The sequence below is a fragment of the Mangifera indica genome, chromosome 10 (assembly GCF_011075055.1).
Source record: "Mangifera indica cultivar Alphonso chromosome 10, CATAS_Mindica_2.1, whole genome shotgun sequence".
Lineage (NCBI taxonomy): Eukaryota > Viridiplantae > Streptophyta > Magnoliopsida > Sapindales > Anacardiaceae > Mangifera > Mangifera indica.
The window spans coordinates 6,833,067-6,857,495 of record NC_058146.1 but is presented as its reverse complement, the minus strand read 5'-3'; the positions used below and the strand labels follow the sequence as shown (position 1 = coordinate 6,857,495).

The 24,429-nt window shown below is 30.3% G+C and overlaps 2 protein-coding genes across 8 annotated transcripts; both read right to left on the bottom strand.

Moving 5' to 3' along the window:
• Positions 1-4,807: 4,807 nt before the first annotated feature.
• On the bottom strand, positions 4,808-10,289 carry LOC123226692. 6 transcript variants are annotated; one of them, XM_044651217.1, is made up of 12 exons: positions 10,159-10,289; positions 9,713-9,868; positions 9,072-9,279; positions 8,823-8,950; positions 8,357-8,465; positions 8,181-8,220; positions 7,320-7,409; positions 7,103-7,202; positions 6,853-6,992; positions 6,420-6,522; positions 5,476-6,308; positions 4,808-5,394 (listed from the first exon to the last, which is right to left on the bottom strand). In XM_044651217.1, the coding sequence occupies exons 3-12, from the start codon at positions 9,208-9,210 to the stop codon at positions 5,127-5,129; spliced, it is 1,950 nt and encodes a 649-aa protein (XP_044507152.1). In that variant the 5' UTR covers positions 9,211-9,279; positions 9,713-9,868; positions 10,159-10,289; the 3' UTR covers positions 4,808-5,126. The 6 variants fall into 6 exon arrangements, with proteins under 6 accessions (XP_044507152.1, XP_044507153.1, XP_044507151.1 ...); XM_044651218.1 differs by having other exon boundaries at positions 10,095-10,247; XM_044651216.1 differs by having other exon boundaries at positions 10,039-10,168.
• Positions 10,290-20,480: 10,191 nt separating this feature from the next.
• On the bottom strand, positions 20,481-22,369 carry LOC123226697 (dihydroneopterin aldolase 1-like). Of its 2 annotated transcripts, none has more exons than XM_044651228.1 (3): positions 22,217-22,369; positions 21,532-21,736; positions 20,481-20,815 (listed from the first exon to the last, which is right to left on the bottom strand). In XM_044651228.1, the coding sequence occupies exons 2-3, from the start codon at positions 21,726-21,728 to the stop codon at positions 20,608-20,610; spliced, it is 405 nt and encodes a 134-aa protein (XP_044507163.1). In that variant the 5' UTR covers positions 21,729-21,736; positions 22,217-22,369; the 3' UTR covers positions 20,481-20,607. The 2 variants fall into 2 exon arrangements, with proteins under 2 accessions (XP_044507163.1, XP_044507164.1); XM_044651229.1 differs by lacking the exon at positions 22,217-22,369 and adding an exon at positions 22,088-22,108.
• Between the last annotated feature and the right edge of the window lie 2,060 nt (positions 22,370-24,429).

Here is a 24,429-nt window from a genome sequence, read left to right as displayed (position 1 = left end):
ATAATACATTATATAAGCATGTTACAAATAGCATAAAAATATGTAATACAATTTACACATACGTATTACATGTAAACAGTATGAATATATTATATAGTACACAGTATACATATAACCATATATACTATAACAATAAACATGTAACAACTCTTCATGTAATCATATTTAATCCATATTCAATCATATTATTAATATAAGTAAGTTTATTCAATAGCAAAGAAACCTTAATCAGAAGTTTTATTTACAATCAATAGTTAATTAAAAACATCAGATCCATCTCGAACCACCCATTTTTTCATGTAAAACAACAAAATAGTTAACGAATCCAATGAAGAAAAACAAACCCTACGTACACAACAGTACCTAGGGAAGCATGCAAAACCCACACGTAAAATTGTTAGGCCTACTATATATGTAAAATGAATCACCATAACATTAACCCTAAACCAACATAGCAGAAAAATCATAAAACCAACCGTTTAACATAAACAAACACCAACACATTTAATCTTTTTACCAACACAATAGACCATCATAAACGATATAATGTTAAAACACTATGAACGAAACAATGAGACATGGACAGATCAAACCTCGAGGCCAAAGAACTTCTATAGCCCTTGGTTGGTGTACTCTTCGTCATCGTTGTTGCTTCAAACAATGTGAAAAACCATTATCGTTGGTGTAGGTTCAAAGGTAGTGGTTGAAAACCCTTCACGTTGTCGTTGGTCGAAACACTACTTCGTTCACTCTTAAAGATGTTGTCGTTACTGTCGTCATCAATGTTTTGCAGTCGTCGTTGGCCATTGTTAGTTTTTGGAACTCACAGGACTTTTACACTCCAGAGAAATAACGTAAGGCAATGCAGCTATTTGAGAATGAAATGAAACCCTTCGTTCTCTTTCCCTCATTCAAAATGGCGTTTCAAATTACCCGGCCATGCGTCGCTTTTTCATTCGCTCTCAATATAATAAAAAATTATTTTTTCCATCGATATTTATTTAAAACCCCATTAAATGACAAAAACGCCCTAACATATGTCCATATTTGATTGGCTTATCGATTTTGAAATTCCTCATAGTCGTTGATTTCTATCTAAGCAATATTAACCGTTGATTTTGAAATCATTGCGTATTTATTTCTCTGCAGGTGCTGCGTACGAGCACACCGAAATGCGCCTCCTTATCGTTTTAAAATCGGTGCCATATTCTTTTTCCTTCTACGTGTCCTCATTTCCTTTCGTCACATCATCCATCATAAACATATCGCCAATTATTTCGCTTTAACTAGCCAATAAAGCTTCCTTCCACCGTAAGTTTCGCCACGCGTCAAGCATTGGTGGATGGCATGTGACAGAAAAGTCGGCCGCATTTAATTTTTACGGAAAAGTGTTTAATAAACAATTTTTTATTATTCCGCTTTTATAAAACGGACATAACATTTGAGATTACTAAAATACCCCTTCACTCAAACGGATTCTTGTAACGTTAACGGCTCATGGGTGGGAAAAATGGTTTTCCATCTGCCATGGGTGACATTTTAAGAACGCATCAAAAGTTGGATGGGAAATAATCCTTCTCCCTGCATAAAAATATACTATAATTTCCAGATAATTGGTTGCAGGTAAAAGAGATGGCCCCGTAAATTAGAGATTATAAATTCAAGTTTTATTTTTAATGATTCTTTGATTGGAAAATTTCCAACAACTAAAAATAATCAATAATTAGTGTAACATAATAGCAACCAAAAGACAAGAACAAAATTTACAATAAAATGGTTATTTAAAATTTACAACAAATTTTAGGGAAATTAAAGAATTAGCCTAAACAATAGGAGCATAGGTGAAATTACTCTAAAAGTTAAAAATTAAGCAAAAATATCATATTTAGCTGCAATGACCAAAATGCCCTCGTATATAAACCAAAAAATTTTCATATCTCTACCCAAATTTCCCCCAAATTCATTGTTGGAATTTAGAGAAAATCCTGAGTCTCCCACAGGTTCAGTATTCATTTAACTTCTTTGAAATTTCGTCAACATTTTTTGTGTTTTCGATAACGAAAATAACAAAGAAAGTTAGTACATCATTCTTACTCTTATTTGAATTATTTTATTGTTAAGATTATTTTGATTCGATGAAGATTTTAAATGTTGAATGTTTAGAGTTTCGATTTTGAATAATGCATAAAATGTGTTGATTCTTGCTTGTTTTGGTTGAATATTTTTAGGCTATTATGTTATAGGATGTGTAGATATGATAGTTGTTAAAATTGGAGATTGAAATGATGATTTTTTATCGGAAAATAGCTTAGTTTCACCTGTGATCAAACCTAGAGGGCCTTGGGATTCCCCAGGGTGAATAAAATCTTCCCCAAGTTGGAACGATGTCACATGGGGTGGGGGAGAATGTGATTTTTGAAACAGTAAAGACCCGGGGGAGAGCGAGGGAAAACCCCCGAGGGGAGGGGGTATTTGAACAATAAGCTGGTGGTGCTTCAAGGAACTCGAGGGAATTCGAGGGTTGGGGGGAAATTAATTTTTTGAAACTATAAGACATGTGAGAGATAAGAAAATTGATGAGTGAGCAAACAAAAACTATAGGACTTGTGAGAGAGTAAAACATATATAAGGGGGAAAATTGATATTTTTTCACTACTTAGGTTTTTAGACGTGTAGTTTTTGAATTTCATATTCATTTTTCCTATTTTAAAGTTTTTTTGACGAATAGTTTTCGAATTTCAAGTTCGTTTCTTAATTTTCTTGGCTTTTCTATGCCTATTTTTTTGAAGTAATTTTTGAATTTTTGATCGATTTTTTTGTTTTTATCATACTAAGCTATTTTAATGTTTAGTTTTCAAATTTTATGTTCATTTTTATTGTTTTAGGGTTCTTCGACTTGTAGTTTTCAAATTTTAAGTCTGTTTCTTTATTTTTGTGTTTTCTAAACCCATTTTCTTATCTAATTTTCAAATTTCAAATTGATTTTTTAATTTTTGCATTTCTAAAAAATTTCAACGTTTATTTTTTGAAATTCAAATTTATTTTTTTCCTTTTGTCATTTTAGGGAATTTCGCATTGTAATTTTCGAATTTTTGTTTGATATTTCAGTTTTTATCATTTTAGATATTTTAACATGTAGTTTTCGAATTTTAGGTACATTTTTCGATAGTTATCATCTTAAGGTTTTTGGACGTGTAGTTTTCAAATTTTACTTTAGTTTTTTTTAGTTTTCAAATATTTTTCTAATATTTTTTTAACCCCCTAAAATATTATCAAATATCCAAATACCCCCTTCATATAACATTCGAATTTGATTTAACAAATAAAATTAAGTTTTGAGTTAAAATTCGTATAAATACATTTTTCTCACAAATTAATTTCTTTTGCCTCGAATTCAGAAATATGAATTTTTTCTTTCGAACGAACCCACAGTATCAAATATTGAGTAAAAATGAAAGTAAAAGTGAGTGTTTGAATAATGTGAGAAATGTATGTAAGTAAAAGTTTATATAAAAGTTGTGAAGGATAGTTTTGGTATTTTAAAAAAAATTTGGGACATTTTTGCTTAAAACTTTGAAATGGGGCATTTTTGCTTAGAAATAGGAAAAAAAAATCATTTTTGCTTAAAAGGGGGCAAAAGGGGTATTTACTTTAATTCCCCAAATTTTATAACCAAAGAATTGTATTGTAAAATTGATTACTTTTCCCAATAAAATGGTTGGAAAATGATTATTTTTACAGCACATACAACAAACACAAAAACAAATTTGATTTTCTTATTGTCACTATTCACCTCTAACAATTCTTAATACTTTAAGTAGTAGAGATTTACTTGTAGAAAAAGAAAAAACATACATAAAAATAATTGTTAAATACATATATATTCTACCCCAAATTAAAGTTAAATTAAAAGTTAGAGGTAAAGTTACAGACAAAATTACACGAAGAAAGAAATAGTTAGTAAAGTGAAAAATGGTTCGAAAATTGAAAATACAAAATAAAAAAAATGTCCTGAGACAAGAGTTGAAATAAAATAATATAAAATGTCTTTTGGCCTAACCGATTGGCCAAACGACTATTTCCCACCCAAGGTTTGATGTTTTCTCAACAGTCTCTCATTTAACTATGAAAACACCAAACACCGACCTATGACCGGTTAGATTTAACCAAACCCTAACGGTGGTAGGGGTAAAATCGTCATTTTTGCTATAATATTAAAAATAAACTAAAATAGAATCTAATTTTATCCCCTTAAACTTTAAAAACTAAAATTTTCCCCCAGCCTAAGTTTTAAAAAATGACAGTTTCACCCTAGGGTTTGGTTTTGAAATCTCCGGCGACCGTTCCGGCTCCATTGTCGACGGCCTCTCCCTCCCGAAGCAGCCTCTCCTTCCGGCGAATGCTTTCCTCCCATTTGGAGGCTCGATCGGCATCGGAAACGCCTTGGGAGACGAAGACGTCTTCCCAGACGAAGACGACGGGCGTTTTCGACGCCGATCGAGCCTCCAAATGGGAGGAAAGCATTCGCCGGAAGGAGAGGCTGCTTCGGGAGGGAGAGGTCGTCAACAATGGAGCCGGAACGGTCGCCGGAGATTTCAAAACCAAACCCTAGGGTGAAACTGCCATTTTTTAAAACTTAGGCTGGAGGAAAATTTTAGTTTTTAAAGTTTAGGGGGGCAAAAAGAGATAAAATTTTCAGGCGTTAGGGTTTAGTTAAATCTAACTGGTCATGAGTGGGTATTTGGTGTTTCCATAATTAAAAGGGGGACTTTTGAGAAAACATCAAACCTTGGGTGGGAAATAGTCGTTTGGCCTAACCGATTTTACAAAGTATCATAACCATCATGGCAGAGTGGGATTGATTATTTAAATTGGAGCAAAATAGTAACAACTTTAATTTAAAATCATTTCTTAAATTACAAATTTATTGAACTAAGAAAAAATATATATATATAAATATATTTGTAAATGAATCCCCGAATGGGGTCACAAAGAGGCTTCAGAAAATTGCATAAAAGAAAGTGTAGTCTGTAACCAAGATTTTGTGTAACATGTTACAGATTCATTCTCAGGTTTATGCATTCATTTTTATTGATGCTGAAAATCTTCTTCTTCCAAGGCATTATTTAAGCAGAATTCAAGGGGAAGAAGCAACTGAACCTATGCTTTTTTGGCCGGCTTAATTTCTTCGTATCAGTTCGATTGTTTTTGCGGATGTCATTTGCTTCTGTGCTTGTTTGCTTGGTATTAGCATGCATGTTTTGGTCTGAAATAGGTGTTGTTACCACTGTCCCATTCTGGGGGGAACTCGAAGAAACCTGGTTGGTCTCAGCGCCAATTGGAAGATCATCTACTGGTGATGCCGGCGCTATCCTGTTATGGTTCACCTCCCCTCTGCAAAGAACGATCAAATCAGTGTTAGTTCATAGTATAATCCGCTTATGTTTAACTGGGTAAACTCATACGGAAATGTACCTAACATCTTGTATTCCGGTGCTATTTCTGGATTCATGACCGGTTTTCTCTGTTGATTCTTTTTCAGATGTTGTACAGACTTCAACTTCTGAAGAATTTGCATCATTTTCATCATGGTTTTCCATGTTTGGAGGTTTTTTATACGTAAGACTGAGCGATGAACTGTTTTGGCCGTTAAACCCATGCTCACGAACAATATATATGGCCTTCTCTAATGTTTCTAGAGCTTGCTGCACAAGAGGACTGACAGAAACATTTGTTTTTCCATTCACATGATGAGTTTCTGGGGTCTTAATGGTAAAGGTTTGATGCATAGCTTTGTCATCCCCTTCTAAGACCACACTTTCATCGCTCTCTTCTTCCTCTATCTCATTAACAACATTGCTCTTTGTAACTTGTGTGTTACTTGGCAAAGATTCACTGGCATGGTTAACATTATGAACATTCTGTTCAACATCACTCAGGCCATCCTGCAAACCTCCAATGAGATGTTGTTCTGGCAGATTACGGGAATAATTCCTGAGCTCCTTTGCTCTCAGAGACTCCTCAATCTGACTGACAACTTTTCTCTCTGTAACTAATGTGCTGTTCAGCAAAGACTCATGGGCATGGTTAATATTAACAACATTCTGTTCCACATCACTTAGGCCATCTTGAGTAACTTCAATCAGATGTTCTTCAGGCACAACAGCCGTATCATTCTTCAGCTCTTCTGCTTTCAAAGTTTCCTTGGACTCGTTCTTGGAATAAAGAACTTCATGTATTCGAGCATAAAGTGGCTCCTTCAAGGCCTTGCTGTAATCTTCACTATCATTAAGAACAGAAGCCACTGCCTGAAATGAAAATTAAACAGCTGAATTAGGAGGTGACATCAGTAGCATGGCACATAGCAAACAAGACACTCACATGCTCAAGATAAAACATTGCTGAATAAATTGAATAACCTTTTGATAGAGCCTGAAACCACTTCCAATGAGCTGCCTGGAAATGAAATTTATGAGAGAAGGAGGGACAAAGTCAAACTTCACATCCATATGTGCTATAGTCCTACAAAAATTTGGCAGAAGTCAAAATTTTGTAACAAAAGAGCACCAAAAACAGATTATTGTTGCATGGTAAACAGATTTTTTCTTTTTCTCCTCTGGTGCTTTTACTATTAGCAATTAGAAGCAATCCACCAGCAATCTCAATATTTATGGAAACTTCATTAGTTTTGTCATCTGCTCCATATAGATTATCAAGCAACACAAACTTTGGTCTTATGTAGCCTTAATTATGTCCTGTGCTATTTTTCAATGTTGGAAAAAAAAACGATGCAGCTCAACCCATTATTTAGGCGTCCACTGAGGTAATATAGCCATTTAAAGATGAACTCACCTAAGGTAGCTTCTTTCCTGGGTCACCTTTTGCATAGCAACCCCTCCCTCCAACTCAATCCTTATGACATCCTTTTCTTCAGGAATGCCATCATTACTAAACCCATGAGTATTTTTATCAATGCTCTTCACATCATCAATCTGAAAGTAAAAATGATAACAAAATTCTTTAGTTTAGCCATTAGTCAGGCAGAAGTAGATTAAGAATCTCATGAAAATAAATTCCAACACACTATATAAATGAAACATACTGTGTTAAATAGAACAAGGATGAGATCATCTTGAAAATACTCTAACATAAAATAGTGCACAATGGCCTCTCGGGCAGACAGTGGCCAAGTAATCTTCACCCTTTCTTCCGAAAACATAAGGAAAAATCAGCATCTTGAATTTACAGAATTAAGGGGAGTGAAGGAATCAAATATAGCAAAATTTCAAACAAATGATGCATTTTTGTCGTGGACAAACCTCACTAAAGATATCTGTTCACAAATCCGGACCTTTTGCAAACATTGTAACGAAGTGATTTTGAAGGGCGGAAAATTATACTGAGGCCACCTGGGAGAAAGTAAGGAAATAGAAAAGAGTAAATTATATTCTGACTACAATAACTGCAATTCACATCAAAGGTTCTCTGAGAAACCATCTTGATTTCAACCATATAAATCAAACTAGCTCTTAAACTTTCTTGGTTGCACCAAACATTGTTTAAGTTTAGATGCAAGAGTATATATAATTGTCTACAGAAGATGTGCAGGAAAGAATATGACGAATATTAGAAGCAACAACTCTTCATTTTGTAATCATTATCCATAACCAACAAACTTTTCCCAGAGTGGGAATAGAAACAAGCTTCACATCATGTCACAATCAAGCACACAAGCGGGTAATACTAGACTAGCTCACTAAAGCAGGAGTAAATGGCAAAATCCAGCACAAAGTTAACAAAGTCATACTTTCAGAAGTCCAGGAAAATGATAGCATCTATAGAAATATCAGGATGATAAGATGCTACATCTAGAACTCTTGGTTATGCCATAAGAAAAGTTGAGGAAGAAAAAGGCCAATTGTTCTCATAGAAGCAGTCAGACAAGCAATAAATAAATCATAAGCACAAGTTTTTCAAAACTGAGGGAGAAGAAAAAGAAGACAATAAGATGATTCAACCAAGTATAGAAGTTGTAACCACATTTTGTTGGAAAAGAAAAAATGAAAAGACAAAGAGAAGAGACAATGTGATTCACATACTACATCAACTAATACATTCCCCATATATTAGAAAGATATTATACAAAGGGCAAAATCAACAATGATGGAAAGAAGTCTCACCATTTGTTGTAGAGGGTTGACTCCCAAGCAACACAAAAACCTGCAATGAAGTACAGATCTTAAAAAAGAGCTCCAAAATTGATAAATAAAAGAGTGATTTACCCAGTTTTTTTCTCATCAATTTAGAATTCTATGATGAAGCCCAAAATTCTCTCAAGTACTTCAGTGAAACTCACAAGCATCTAAGGGCCCCTCTACATAGCCTTCAACAAGTAATGAGTGAAGAGGAGTGCCCTCAGGTCCTTCACGATACATAACACGGAACTCTTCGTTATCCTGTTTTAACTGTCAAAAGTGATAGGCATCAACAACGTCAATATCTAGAAGCCACTTTTCAATGACCAATAATCTTGATCAAAGACAAAACACAAGAAATTTAATGAAGTAATGCATTTTTATTAACATGTTCAGCATACAGGGAACCCTAGTTCATCTGAAAGGCAGTAAAATTTAAAACCCCAGAAAAGGAAAATTGAAAGCAATGGTTCTCTGGCAGATGAGGTCCAACTGAACATCAAAAGATGATAAAAAAGGTGATGATATATATTGCTCATCTTCCAAGATTTCTCTCTTCCAGATAGAAAAGTATTTAAGGATATGAAAAAAGTATAATTATCCAGCATTCCAGTTGGGTGAGCATACTTTCCATTCACCATGTGATCCCTCGGTAGTTTTTGAAACCTCATCATCATCTACAGAAGCACTCCTCAGCATGTCAAGAAACTTGGAGACTTCAGCAGTCTTCTTTTCTACTACACTTTCACTACAACCTGCCCAACCCAAAGTCATGAATTACAAACTACTTTTCAATCAGATTACAAAACGGTCCACAATAGCTTATATCAACTATAATAACAACAATTCACATGAAAGTTTTGAGGAGATACTAACCTCCTAAACCATTGGAGGAAGAATTTAGGAGTTGATTTTTCACCAAATTTCTGAGGTTCTCCTCATTTGTCAATTCCGAAGATGCCAATGTCCTGTCAAGCCTCTCTCTATAGTGAGAAATCTTCCCCTTCTTTCCCATCTTACTATCCCCAAGAAAACCACAAAGACTTTACATTGGATACCGCATACTCATTTCGCTACGAGCCCCCTAAAATTTCAATCGCAAAATAATAATGTTCATGTTCTTTAATAAACATAAGCTTAACCAAACAAATAAATTCTCTTGACATCAAAATACCAAATAATAAAAATATATGAATTCATTGTCTTCTGCATTAAATACCTGCAAATTTACCAGAAATAGCAAACAAGCAAGTGAATGGAAAAGTTATCATCAAAATCTGTTTATCTTGATTGAGATAAGTTCACTAGTTGAGTATGATCTTTAAGATTCTGTGCATGAATAAATATTCAAATTTCAGCAAGATAAAAAGCATCAAATTTTCAAACTTCATAACTTCAAATACCATAAAATTTCTCATACAACTTTCCCAGCATAAAATAACATTAAAAAAAATCATAACACAGAAAAGAAAATGAAAAGGAATATCAAAGTTTATGGTAATTTTCATCCAACTCACAAGAAGCTCATGAAGAGACAAACCCAGCTGGAGTTATGGAATTCTGAAGTCAACCCAGCGTCAAAAATCATAAATTCCCGCAACCAAAATGCGGATCTCGATATAATTTAGTAAAAATCACCGCCAAAAATGAACACGGAAATGAAGTCTCTTCCTCTGCGTAACCAATTCCAGACATAAAAGAGAATCAGATTCGGTAAAATATCATAACTTCAGCAATAAGAAAACAAAAAAACTGTTTTATTAATTTATTCATTACTTATAAAAGCCATTAAAATATTTTTTTTTGAAGATATTTTTTCATAAAGGAGAAACCAAATCTGGACCTTTCGTTCTTGCTTGCCAGCATTTAGATTTGGTCCAATAATAAAGGCGTAATTACCATCGAAAATCTTTAATTAATATTAAAACATCTCTGATCATGACAAAAATATGAAATCAATTACATGATCCCGGGGCCTTAAAGCAAATCTGTAGTTTAATTAAGGTGGGGTGGGAGACAGGGAATTGCAAGGCAAGGCAAGGCAAGCTGAAATGAAAGTAGGAAAGCAACTGGAATTAGATTCGGTGCGGAGAAAAATTTAAATAAATAAATAAAAGAAACAGCTTTGGTTCTATCGGACAAGACACGTGGGGCTCCGATTACATAGTTGATTGCCTTAGCTTTGGCTATCTGGCGTTGCCTTTAAGCCAATTTTATCGCCGATTCTAGATTCTCGATCGCGGTCTTGTTAAAGATTGGCTAATCAAATATGCGCCTTATAATTGTCTTGTCCTAATTTCGTTTCAATTTTTGCTAACAAATTTTATTTTATAATATCAAAATTACATAATTGGATAAAAACGGTGAAATCCAGCTCAATTTAATCGTTTTTTAATGTAGTTATCAATTTTCAATAATATAATTTTATATAAGAAAAAGATAATACATATCATAAAATATATTAAATTAATACGATATAATAAATATATCATATAATACAAAACGTATATCACTATATAATATATTTTATCAATATAAATTAATATATTTTTTTAAATAAAATAATAATGTGATTGGACAAAAACAGTAAAATCCAGCTCAACATTTTTTATTTTTTGAAAGGCCAAAAGACCTATTCCCACCTAAGGATCAGTGAAATCCAAAATTCCTATATATTAACTTTAAAAAACTTAAATATCATTTTTTTATAAAAATATTATCTAGTTAAAAATATTTTTAAAATAAAAATTTATCATATTTTTTCTTTCTTAATTTAAAAATCTATTGTTTCTTTTCTCTCCATTGAATGTCTGAAAAGTAGTCAATTCTCTTTAGAGTTTTTTTTCTTACCACTTTTCAGCGAACTTCACCATCTTCGACGAATTCTCTCTCCCTCCCTCTTTAACCATTTTCATCTTAAATGAAAATGAAATCGTCGTTGTTTGAGAGACAATCATTTTTATTTTTTTCTCAAATTAGGTTTTTGATTTACGATTCAACTACTATGACTAATAACATAATATTCAAATAATTTATTAAATTGTAGTCAAAACATATTGATCAATAACCCTAAACTTTTGATTAGAGAGTGAATAAGGTTTCCTTTATAGTCAAAAATATTTTTGTTGAAATTGGGAAAATGCTATTGGTTAAGAGAGAAAGCAAAAAGTGAATAGAAAGTGGAGTGTCATTTCTCAATTCCAAGAGAAATTAAATGGGATTGCAACTTTAACTTTTTGTATCACCATATGGCTTTGCCAAATTTCACCCCTCCTTTACAATTTAGAATTGAGAATTCAATAAAGACAATCTCTTTTCACTAGCTGCATCTCCACTTTATCTCTACTTTTGAGAACCAAACATATCACCAACATTTCCTCTTCAAATCTCATGATTATATGTTTGAACTCCTTTGCAATATCTTTTTTTTTTTTAACATTTTTGCATATTAAATCTGTAGTAAAATTATACGTACGTATTTTTTATATATAATTTAGATATATAAATGATATATTATCGTATAATTAAATGATTTTAAATTAAAAATAAAATAACACTCAATCATATGATGACATATTAAATTTCTTTGTTCATAATTTCTTTTCCCTCCCCACAATTGATTTAGTGTAAACACGTTAAAAAATTTTGTGACATGGAGAAGCACTTTCTTTATGGATTTGTTTATGCATTTGAAGAGAGGAAAAAAGTAAGTATGAATGTTTGAAAGTTGAACGAAGTATATGATTATTGAAAATTGAAGAATTTTGATGAACTTTTTTAAACTTCAAAACTACATATTAATTGAATTCGGTTATATTTGGCCATTTTTTCGGTCCAAGGTTGAAGACAACAAAAAATGATTAAAATTAGCGTAAACCAAACCAATATGGGGGTATTAAACACTTTCATGCATATAGAGAGGTTCCTTTAATTTTTACCAAGGTTTTCAAAATTAGATTAGACTAGTTAGTTTACCTAGTTGAATCGAAAATCGACTTTAAGTTTGATTTAATTCACATTAAAAAATGGGTTGTTTATTGACTCAGTCAAAATCGATCAAAATTGGTAAATCGGTTAACCCAATTAAAATTAGCAGAACCAGATTTGACCAAAGTTAATGAAATTTTGTTTCATAATTCTTATTTTTGATGATAGTGGTTTTGCAAAAGTTTTAAATATCTTGAAACTGATAAATCAGTTTGATTATTTTAGATTAGGCTAAATTAATTTTTAAAAGTTTATAAAGAAAACATAAGACCAAAAATAAAATAAAAAAGAAAAAAAATTAAAAAGTTTGATATTAAGTTTAACTTTTATTAATATAAGTATTTTTTATTGTGTGACGGAGAAATGAATCAACCCATTATAAAAAGTATTTAACTTTTTATAATAAAATAAACAATTTTTAAAAATTTAAAATATCATAATATTATGTGACATGAACTAGTGAATCGATTGGTCAAACCCAATAATTTTCAACCAATTTGATCTAGTGGTTGTTGTTGGATGTGATGGTGAGAATGGATTTAATTTAACTTCACACATGGGTTAATCAATTATATTTTGAATTTTCAGCTTTCATTGCATGGAAAATCTTCAAATAAAAGAATCCAAAAACAAATTTATGGTAGAAGTACAGATGAACGTGAAAAGTCTTAATTAATTGTAGTCCTCATAATATACTACATTAAATGACAATTGGTTCAATATGCAAATAGAAAAAAAATTGAATAAAAAGAGGTAGATGGAGCTATCAAAACCATTGACAATTCAATAGACTATATTTAAAAAAACAAAAACAAAATTGGCCAAAATAGCCTATATGACCAAATCAGCCAAAATCATTTATGAAAGAAATTAATATAATTTGGAATATGTTGTTTTGGTAAGATTTGATTGACGGAAATACTTTACTTAACATTATCAAATTTTGGTCGTCGAATGAGGATGTCAATTGAATTCATCTCTTTCTCCTCGCTTCTCACATGTTTTGGCCAAAAAAACATAGAATTAGTTTTTTACGTTTATGCCCACCTTTCACATCCAATCAATGAAAATAAAACTGATAACACAATATTCAAATTATGGATTAAATCTTAACCTAAACCTAAAAAATACGATTATATATTTCTAGAAACACAATTAATGATTGAATACTTGTTAAATTAACCAACCTTCAATTAATTAAGAGGTAAAGATAAAGTTAGAAAATGAAAAAGATGTGTTGAGGTTATCAGAGCCAAAGATAGAGTGAAGATGAGGTCATAGAAAATGAATTATTTTTATCGAAGGATATTTTTGATATTAAATTGAGAAAAAAATTTGAGAAGAATTTGACAAAATGCAATATTGTGTGACAAAAAATTTGAAAAAGATATTTCCCTTCCCAGCTCTTTATCCCAAGGGATATTTGGTTAGAGTTTTATAAAAATTATTCTAATACTCTATTTTTTATTACTTACACTGTTTTGTTTGATTTTTAAGTAATAAAATATTTTAATAATATTTTATTATTAATAATAATATAACAGATAATATAAAAAATAATCTGATTATCATATTTTACTTACGTATTAAAAAATTATTATGATAATCTTGATTTTATTATAACTATATATTTATTTATTAATTTTTTTAAAACAAAAATAATCTAATTCTTAATTAATATAACAAACAATATAAAAAATATTTTAGAATAATTATATCCGAAAATATTTAGTAAAATAATATGTTAGTATTATTTTATTACTTCTAATTAAACATAATAATTATTTATACTTATTTAATTTTATCAAATTTAATTAATTATAATAATAAATTATATCCTAATTTTTAAATTTTTTTTAAATTTTAATAATAAAATATTCACAAATCAAAGGTAGAATTAACATCTTCCGTTTTGTTAGTTGAACTGAACGATATTCATTTTTGGTTGGGGAGCAGATAATAATTAAAAGATAATTACAAGTGGGGCAGAGAAGAGACGGTAGTGGGTAGCCCAGCCAAGCCAACCTTTCCCAATTTAATTTAATTTGCAGATGTGCCCAATCTCCTATGGCCCTCAGAAGATGGCACCATTAATGCCCACCCGATGACTGAAATGTACTTGCACCTCACCATGAATTTTTTATAATTATATTTAATACTGTGCTATCATGCAAGTAATTTAATGGAAAATGACAACTCGGGAGAGGCCCCATGAGCAATGAGACAACCAATTTCTCTCTCGCCCGACTCGATCCTATTGTCATGGGTGAACACCATATGAGGATCAAATTTGATGAGATGAATGACATTATCTTCTGCGATGTTTAATCATAACTAATCAAAAAAGTTGAATCCTTGGGTTTTCATGCAAGGCTTCCCTCTAGGGTTTATCAACCATATCTCACATTATTTCAACGTAGGTTCAATCAACAACATAACATTCAAGCTATATATTAAATTTTAGTCAGAAACATATTGATCAATAACCCTAAAATTTAATGTTGATTTATAAAATTATGACTATAAGGATTTCAACACTTGAAATCTTGAAATACAATAGTCTGGAAGAAAAGAAAAGTTGATTACGTTTAATTCCAATGGATTGTCACTTTTCATTTGTAATCTTCATGGTAGACTAGTTTAAAAGACAATTGATTTAATATACAAATAGAAGAAAATTGACTGAAAAAAGAATGATCGAATTATCAAAACCATTGACAATTCAATCAACTATATCTAAAAAAAAATTTGGCCGAAATAGGCTATACCACAAAATCAACCAACCATATTTGAAAGAAATTAGCATAATCTGGATTATATTGTTTTGGTAAGATTTGATTAATTTTTTTCAAATCTATTTGGTTGGAAGCTAAAGTTTTTATCTAAATTTGGTGAAATACCCTAGTTTAACATTATCAAACTTTGGACGAATGGGGATGTCGAACGAATTCGACTCTTCCTCCTTGCTTTTTACATGTTTCAACCAAAAAAACATAGGGTTAGTTTAGAGTTTTACACCCACATTTCACATCCAATCAATATTTAAATGGTGGATTAAATCTAAACCTAAACGTAAAAAATATGATTATATTTTTCCAGAAAAACAATTAATGATTCAATACTTGTTAAATTAACCAACTCTCAATTAATTAAGAAGTAACGATGAAGTTAGAAAATGAAAAAGATGTGTGGTTTTTAGAGGTAAAGATAGAGTGAAGATGAAGTTGTAGAAAATGAATTATTTTCGTTTAATAAAATTTTTGTTATTTAATTGGAAAAGAAAACAAAGGAGAATTTTACAAAATGTAATATTGTGAGACAAAATTTGAAAGAGAATCTTATCAATCCTCTATCCTAAGGGGCGTTTGATTGAGAAGATTAAATATTATTTTAAAAATTTATTTTTTATTATTTATATTATTTTATTTAATTAGTAATTTTATATTACTAATTGTAATACAACAGATAATACAAGAGATAATCTGATTATCACTTCCACTTTAAATAATAAAATATTACTAAATTAATGTTAATTTTATTATAACTATATCTTTATTTATTAATTTAAAAAACTCTTATTTTTAACCAATATAATAAATAATATAAAAATATTTTAAAATAATTATACTAAAAAAAATTAAATAAAATAATATATTAGTATTCTTTTACTACTTCTAATCAAATACAATAATTATTTATATATATTAATTTTATCAAATTTTATATTTATAATTAATAATTTTTAAAATAATTTATCTTTAAAATAATTTTTTAGTTTTAATAATAAACCATCACCATAACCAAACTCTTCAAAATAGCAGCAATAATATGTCCATTTTGTTAGGTCAACTGTCAATCAATGACCTCTATTTTTGGTAGGGGAGCAGATAATAATTAAAAAATAATTTATAAGTGGGGCCCTGAACATATAGTTAAAAGAGGGCCAAAGGACTATTTCCCACCTAAGGTTATGATACATTTTCAAGTGTCTCCCTTTAATTTTGATAATCTCAAATATCTACTTATAAGTAGTTAAAATTAACAGTAGTAAAGATAAAATAATCATTTTCTCTATAATATTAAAAATAAATTAAAATATAATTTCTTTTTACCGTCTTAAACTTTGAAAATTAAAAATTTTTTCTAGCTTAAATTTTAAAAAATAATAGTTTTCTCTTAGAGTTTCATTTCGAGATCTTCGATGTCATCTTTGATGTCATTGCTGGTAACCTCTCCCTCCCAAAGCTTACTCTCCCTCCGATGGTCTCTTTTCTCCCATTTGGACGTTCGATCGATGTCGAAGGATCCATTTAGGAAGATAAAGAACTTCATCTTTTTCGACGAAGTTCTTCGTCTTTCACTGCTCTTCCGACGTCAATTGAATGTCCAAATAGGTAGAGAGAGACAGTCGAAGGGAGAGAAAGCTTCGATAGGAAGATGCCGCCAGCAATGGAGCTAAAGATAATGTCGAAGATCTCGAAATGAAACTTTAAGAGAAAACTGTCATTTTTTTAAACTTAGGTTGGGAAAAACCTTTATTTTTTAAAGTTTAAAAGAGCAAAAAGAGGTAAAATTTTAAAGAATTAGAGTTTTATTAATTTTAATTACTTATAAATAGATATTTAAAATTATTAAAATTAAAAAGAGAAAATTTAGGAATACAACCTACCTTTGGGTGGAAAATAGTCCTTTGGCCATAAAGGAAAGTAGTCGGCAGCCATTGCCAGCCCAAGCTTTCCTAATTTAGTTTGCAGATGTGGACAATATCATACGGGCCTCAGAATCTGAACCAGTAATGCCCACCGTCGTACTCAAATCTACGTACACCTCATCATCAATCCTTCATGTACCGCTTTAGCCTGTTTTTTGACAATTACATTAATTCTTGAACTTCGAAACTCAAACATTACATTTTCAAAGCCCAATAGTTAATAAAATTAATAAAGTAATAAAATTTAAAAAAAAATATTTAAATTCAAGTTTTTACAATATTTATGAAAATTTAACTTACTTAATATAGTATTTATAGATTCGATTACTATATTTAAATTTATTCACTTAATAAATACAGACAAAATTTTCGATTATAAAAAAAAATTACATTTCCAAAGTTTATCTTAACTTGTGCTTCTATTATAGAAAATCCATAAAAACTATTGAAAAAATATTATATAATAAGGGTAATGTTCTGTATATATAGTTTAAGTATATAAATGAGTAAATAGATAATATATCATCATGTATTTGAATATTATTTTATTATTTATTTAAAATTATTTAATTATATAATAACACATTATTTATTTATTTATTTATGTATTTAAAAGTGTATATATATAGTTTTATTGATATAATAAAACATGAAAAAATCAAATTTTTGTTTTGCAATGACCTTAACATTTGCTAAAAAACTAATATGGAAAAATCCCAAAAAAATTTTGCATATTAAAAGCTTAACAAATTTAATATTTGATATAAAAGTTTAATGAAACAAAGATAAGTTATATCATTCTAAAGAAATTGAGCCCAAGTAAAAACAGTATAGACCCATTAACCCCTTCGTCTGTGCTCCTGTCTTTTTCGTTCATCTTGTGTATTCTTTGTTTCTCGAGCTTTCCATCTGAATGCGTTGCAATTTGTTTCAGATTATTTGATATATGAGCAGTACTATATATACCTATTTTAAATACATAAATTTATATATATTTATGTATGTCATCATATGATTAAATATTATTTTATCTTAAATTTAAAATCGTTAAATTACGTGATGACATATATAAGTATGTGTATGTTTGTTTATTGTTTGTGCTTTGTCCAGTTGGAAAAAGGGTGGAACATAATTTTACTCCATCTAGCAACTTTTCCTGTTTGTCTTGCTTGGAGTCCTCTTTTTTGCCCGGTTAGTGTATTGCAATTTCTCTCTTTGTGGGATATTATGAAATCTCCCTCTTGATGGAGAAATATCAACAACCGCTTTTAAAATTCCCTGGTTCTTTATTGCTTCAACTTTTGCAGGTCAGTTACCACAGGTACTAAAGCTCTGGAAATCACCTTGATCCAACATCCCAAGGCCTTTATCTCAGTATTTGCAACAATTCATAATACTTGCATGCCCTTTCAATTTCATTTTATGTGATTGAAGAAAATTTCAGAAATTTGCTTGATTGATCCTATATGGTCATGTTTTGCTGCAGCTTATGTAATCAAGTCTTAGCCAAGGACCATGAAAGCAAAACATTATGCCAATCTACTTAGAACAAATTATCAGGATTAATTCAAGTTTCATCACTTAGATCTTCAAACTCAAATCTTCCATGTCATTCATTAATGTTAGGGAAATTATAAAAAATAGGCAAAAGTAAGGGGGTTTAAGCGAAATTGCCCAAAAAATTCATATTAAAGTAAAAATGCCCAACTTTTGTGAAATACCAAAACTGCCTATATATAAAAAAAATGCCCAACTTTTGTGAAATACCGAAACTGCCCATATATAAACCCAACAAATTTCTCATGTTCCCACTGTGAAATCACTATTCAAAAACAAGGGAAAATTTGAAATTTCCCCTGTCCCATTGTCAGCTGGATTTCCAACCATTTTCGTGGGTTTCGACAACCGAAAATGACACAGCGCGTTAAAATATCTTTCGTCATCTTGTTTGAATCAAGTTATTATTCATATTATTGAGATTTGAGTGAGATTTTGCGGTTTAGGGTTTAGGTTTCGATTTTGAACAATGCTTGAAATGTTTTGATTCTTGGTTGATTTCGTTGAATTGGTTGAGGGGTTTTGTGTTATAGTCTATGTAGATTTGATTTGTGTTGAAATTGGAGGCTGAAACGACGAATTTTGGCAGAAAATTCCTTCCGAAACATTCGGCAGTTTGACAGTGGGAACAGTGTTTCACATTGTCGGACGATTTCTCCCACTGTTGACAGTGGGTTAAGGGGCTTACTTAGTGTTTTCAAAATATTAGGGAGTTGTGTGAGAGTCCTCATTCCACTGTAGACTTTTTTGAAATTTGTCACATGACAGTGGGCTGTTGGGTGGAAATTAACTTTTTTAAAACTATAGGGTTTATATGAGACGGACTTTGAACAGTCATAACTTTTGATCCGGGAGGAGTTACGAGGCCTATAATATATCAACGCGAAGCTCGTTTCGAGCTCTATAACGACAACTAGCTTCGCTGGTTGCACTGAATTTGGAGGCCAAAATAAAACTGTTTCAATGTGTATTATGCAGTTTTATTATTTTATCAAATTTAGGATTTTCGGTTTTTATGATTTTGAGTTTGTTTGTGACCAGACTAGACTTTTTTCATATGTAATTTTCAAATTTGATATTTGTAATTATGATGTGCTTTTTTAGACATATTTTACGATGTAATTACGAAATTTTTGATCGATTTTTCGGTTTTCTCGTTCATAAGCTATTTGAACATATAGTTTTATAAATTTAGATCTGTTTTTTAGATTTTCAAGTAATTTTTTAATTATTGGCATTCTAAGATATTTCAATATATTTATTTATTCATAACATGTTATTCGAGTTTATATATCCTAAAACGGTAAAATTCGAGAAAACAGAACTGAAATTCGAATTCTAAAACTTGAAATACCCTAGAATGGTAACAATCAAAAAATTCTTCGAAAATCTAGAAAATACGAGTCGATATATCGTAAAACGGTGAAATTCGAAAAAACGAAACTGAAATTCGAATTCTAAAAGTTAAAATACCCTAGATTGGCAACAATCGAAAAATTCTTCAAAAATCTAAAAAATACGAATCGATATATCATAAAACGGTGAAATTCGAAAAAACAGAATTGAAATTCAAATTCTAAAAGTTGAAATACCCTATAATGGCAACAATTGAAAAATTCTTCGAAAATCTGAAAAATACGAGTCGATATATCATAAAACGGTGAAATTCTAAAAGTTGAACTGAAATTTCATTTATAATGCTACTACAATGTTTACTATCAAAATACTCCTCAATTATCTATTCCTAAAATTTCATTGAGAAATTTATAATGCTCTTACAATGTTTAATATCAAAATACCCCTCTAATTTTAATAAAATTTCATTTCACCCCTTATAATGAGTGAAGAGGGTTTATACAAATAAGGAGAAGGGTAATTTTGACATTTTAGAAAAAATCATAGGCATTTTTGCTTAGAAATAGTGAATTTGAGCATTTTTGCTTGAAAATAGTGACTTTGGGCATTTTTGCTTAGTGGGAGGGTATTTTGGCCATTTTTTATAATTTCCCTTAATGTTAAGACCAATTAGATTCAACAATAACAAAATTTAACTTTGAACCATCACCAACTGAGGTTTTCAGAAGTTTGGTGAAGAAAAAAATAAAACTGCAAGAAAATACAAAAGAAATGCTGGATGTTCATGTGAATTCCAAGTGCCTAGCACTTGGGTCCATCAATATTTCTGTATCTAAGGATCTCAACCCCAAGGTAGTCAAGAGGACCATGAACAGCAACATGAGGCTTCCCAACCTTTACTCTTACGGCAGAAATTTGAGAGTGTTTTGACAGAGTGTTTGAAGCAATGAGTTGTGCCACCGACTCGAGAAGATTATGAGGTTGTCCTTCCACAACTTCCTCAACTATGCTGTTAGTTCACCAGTTCAAACCATCAAAAGTAACTTATGTCAAAGAAGGCATACACTTACTAATCCAAGCAACCAAAATACAAACATGTCAATGAACAAGATCCCATTAAAATTCACTTCAGGTGTTTAGTAAAATATTTCAAAGAACCCTTTTGGAAAAATCATCCTTTCTGATAGTAGGTTTAAGAAGTAGAGGAATATGTATAACATTAAAAATATAGAATTTTCCATTGGCACCACTTATTTGATAAAAAATACGGTACCAAATTTTGAGTTGTTAGATGGTGCAATTGGTTGATTGAGATTCATTCTAAAAATGCATAATGATTACACCTTTTCAACGACATAAATTAGAACCAACCTTAGTCATTCAAAATAAATTATTCTAATAGCTAAATTTTTTGTGTTAAAATTGGTATAATAAAAATGGAACCACAATCCTTACCCAAAGCAGAATTTACCAAAGTCATATACAGTATTTCTGAAACTCAAAAGCACATTTGAAAGCAAAATTTACCAATCACTCACAACCAATATTACTACTTTGTAATGTTAACGATCACTCAAATTGTTCACATTTAGCACAATTCAATGCTCCACAAACACATCAATTGAAATATTAACAATCAAATGCATATATTTAGAGAAAGCATCATTATCATAATATAAACAATTTCAAGAAACATAGACAAGGATGTCAAAAATTTTCACTTACCGATAAATGTCTGTATAACTAACAGTATCTGACAGGCAATCAGTTTTGCCAGCAGTTCTAAGATCCATCCAAGCATCTACATCAATCAAAAACTTCTGGCCTAGTTTTCTTTCTTCAGGCTTCACCCCATGAAAGCCATGAAACTTCAACCCCCTTAACATGAGTTTGTCACCTCTCAATAACTCAGCTTGTTCCATCAATGCTCCTAATCAATTTGATTAATCTTACAATTAGTTACAAACTCAATACATAATAATTTAATTTCTCAATTGCATTTCATCAAACACTTGATTGCATAAATTAAGTACTCTAATTTTACACAGTGAGAAATAAATTCACATGATTCGGTCTAATGTGGAGAATTAACGAAAGAAAAGATGAAATTGAAACTCAATGACGTAGTACTTTGAGTTCTTATAGGCATTTCAACAAACACTAGAGGTAAAAACAAAGTACTCTAATTTTACACAGAAAGTAACTGTAAAATCAAATGAAATCGACAATTTTGAAGAATCAAGAGAAAATAAATGCTAAAATTGAGAGGAAATAAAAGTACCCACAACCCATCAATCATGTAAAAGACAGATAATAGAATAACCCAGAAAATTACTGAAGTGGAAACTTGAGCAAACAGAAAAAAAAAAAAAAAAAAAACTTTTGGATAGTATAGAAAAAAAATAGATACCTTATAATTAAGATGCAGAGTTGTTTTGGCGATAAAATGAGAGGCTCGTTTGCGAATTTTAGTGGGATGAGAGGTTGGTGGCAAGAAGAATTAAAAGATAAGGATGTAGTTGGCAGTTTTAAAACTATAATTGGTAGCATAATTTTCTTAAAGTTGAGGGTTTTAAGAGAAATCATGTGAGTTCCGTGTGCGATAAATGGACTAATAAAATTATAATATATCGCCACGTTACTAGCATTTTTGGTAACAAGGATATAATTAATATAATATTATATGGGTAATTGATTTTAAATTAGAGGTAGGTTAATATTTATAATATATTAATTATATTATTAATTATGTGTTGAAAAATGGTTAAAGGACTATTTCTTACCTAAAGTTTGGTGTAAGGACAAATATATATTTGTAAAATTTTAAAAATTTAAAAATTTATCTATGGTTTAGTCTATTTTCATATACCTAAAAATTTTTTGTTAGATTAAGGATAAAATTATTATTTTATCAGTAATATTAAAATAAATAAAATTACATGTCATTTTTCTTTTTTGATTTAAAAAACTAACTATCTTTTCTAGAATTAAATTATGAAAAAGTCACATTTTCCCTTAGAGTTTGGAAAACAAATCTGGTAAATGGCGACCTCCCTCTCTAGTGTTTCTCTCTTGATAATGCGCTATCATGACAACTCTTTCTCTCGTGACGACAAAGGACAAAACTTTTATCTGAATGATGCTTTTATCGTCTGGTTTGTTATCCAAAGCTGGATAATAAACATTGTCTTTTGTTATCCTTTCATTTGCATTTGATGGTAATGACAAGAAAAGAGAGAGACGACGACAAAAATGATAATTGGGTTTAGGGTGAAAAGAGGCAACCGTCAATGGTAAGAGAAGAGAAAGAAAAAACCTAAATTTGGTAGAGAAATTTGGTTTTTCAAAAATTGAAAAATTTAGACAAAAATAAAATTGATAATTTTTAAAATTCGAGAAAAAAATAAGATAAAATTTTAATAATATTATTAAAATAATAATTTTATTCTTATATTTAATATCAATTTTAATGAAAATTTAAGAATAAATAAATATTTGAATTTATAAAATCTCATAAATATATATTTAAAAATAAATTAAATTTTGGGTGAAAACTACTCCATCGGCTCAAAAAATATGTACTTATTTCATTGCTCTTTCTAGGAGAAACGTGGCGATGAATTGCTAATTCTGACATGTGTTTTGCGTTTTGGCAGCGTGTTATGGGTTGAGCTGGGCTGCTTGTTGAACTGCTCCACCTGTTTGCATGAGTTCATTGGAGCTCGCACGTTTTAATAGAGTCCGTTAATTAGATGTGGTTTAATAATAATTAAAAAAAAAAGGTTAACATTTTTTTTTAATTTTTAGATGAAATTTAGTTGGATAAACCAAAGATAATTTAAAACTAAATTAGATTATATGTAGAATGATATAAGAGAGTTTTTATTTTCAATTTATATAAATTCTTATTGTAAAATGGTGAATTTCGTTTTTATTAAGGTTAGAGAATTTAATCTCTATTCTGTGTAAAGGTTAATACCATTTTAAAAGTTATTTGTGTTATAAAATAAAACTTGATTGGGGTTTCATCAATAAAATATTAATGGAACACTTCAAGAAAGATAACATAAAAAAGTGGATATAATTGGGTTGTAACGAACAACTATATATTGCATGTTTACTTTTCTAATCTCTCAACCTTTTATTTTAGGCCAAATGACTATTTCATCCCCAAGTTTTAGTACATTCTTGAAGTCACATCCATAGAGTTTAAAAAAACCCGAAGTCTCACTCATGGACTAACTTCTGTTAAAAAAAGTAAGGGTAAAATCGTTATTTCATTAATTATATTAAAAATATAAATTTATTATATTTTTCTCCCACAGTTTTAAAAACTAATAACCTCACTACTATCTAAAGTTTTCTAACTTTTAAAAATAACATTCTCCCCCCAAAACCTAGAATTTATTTTCCAGAAGTTCTTCGTCCAGCAACCAACGATAATGCTTCAACCCACTACTTGTCAGCCACCAGATCTTCACTCTCCAGTGGAAGAAGTGGCAACAAAGACGCATCGATTTGTTTGAATTGACGAAATCTTCATCGATTCCAAATGAATCGACGAAGATGTGCATCTTTGTCGATTCTTCTAGAATCAACGAAGATGTAATACCCTCAGGTATA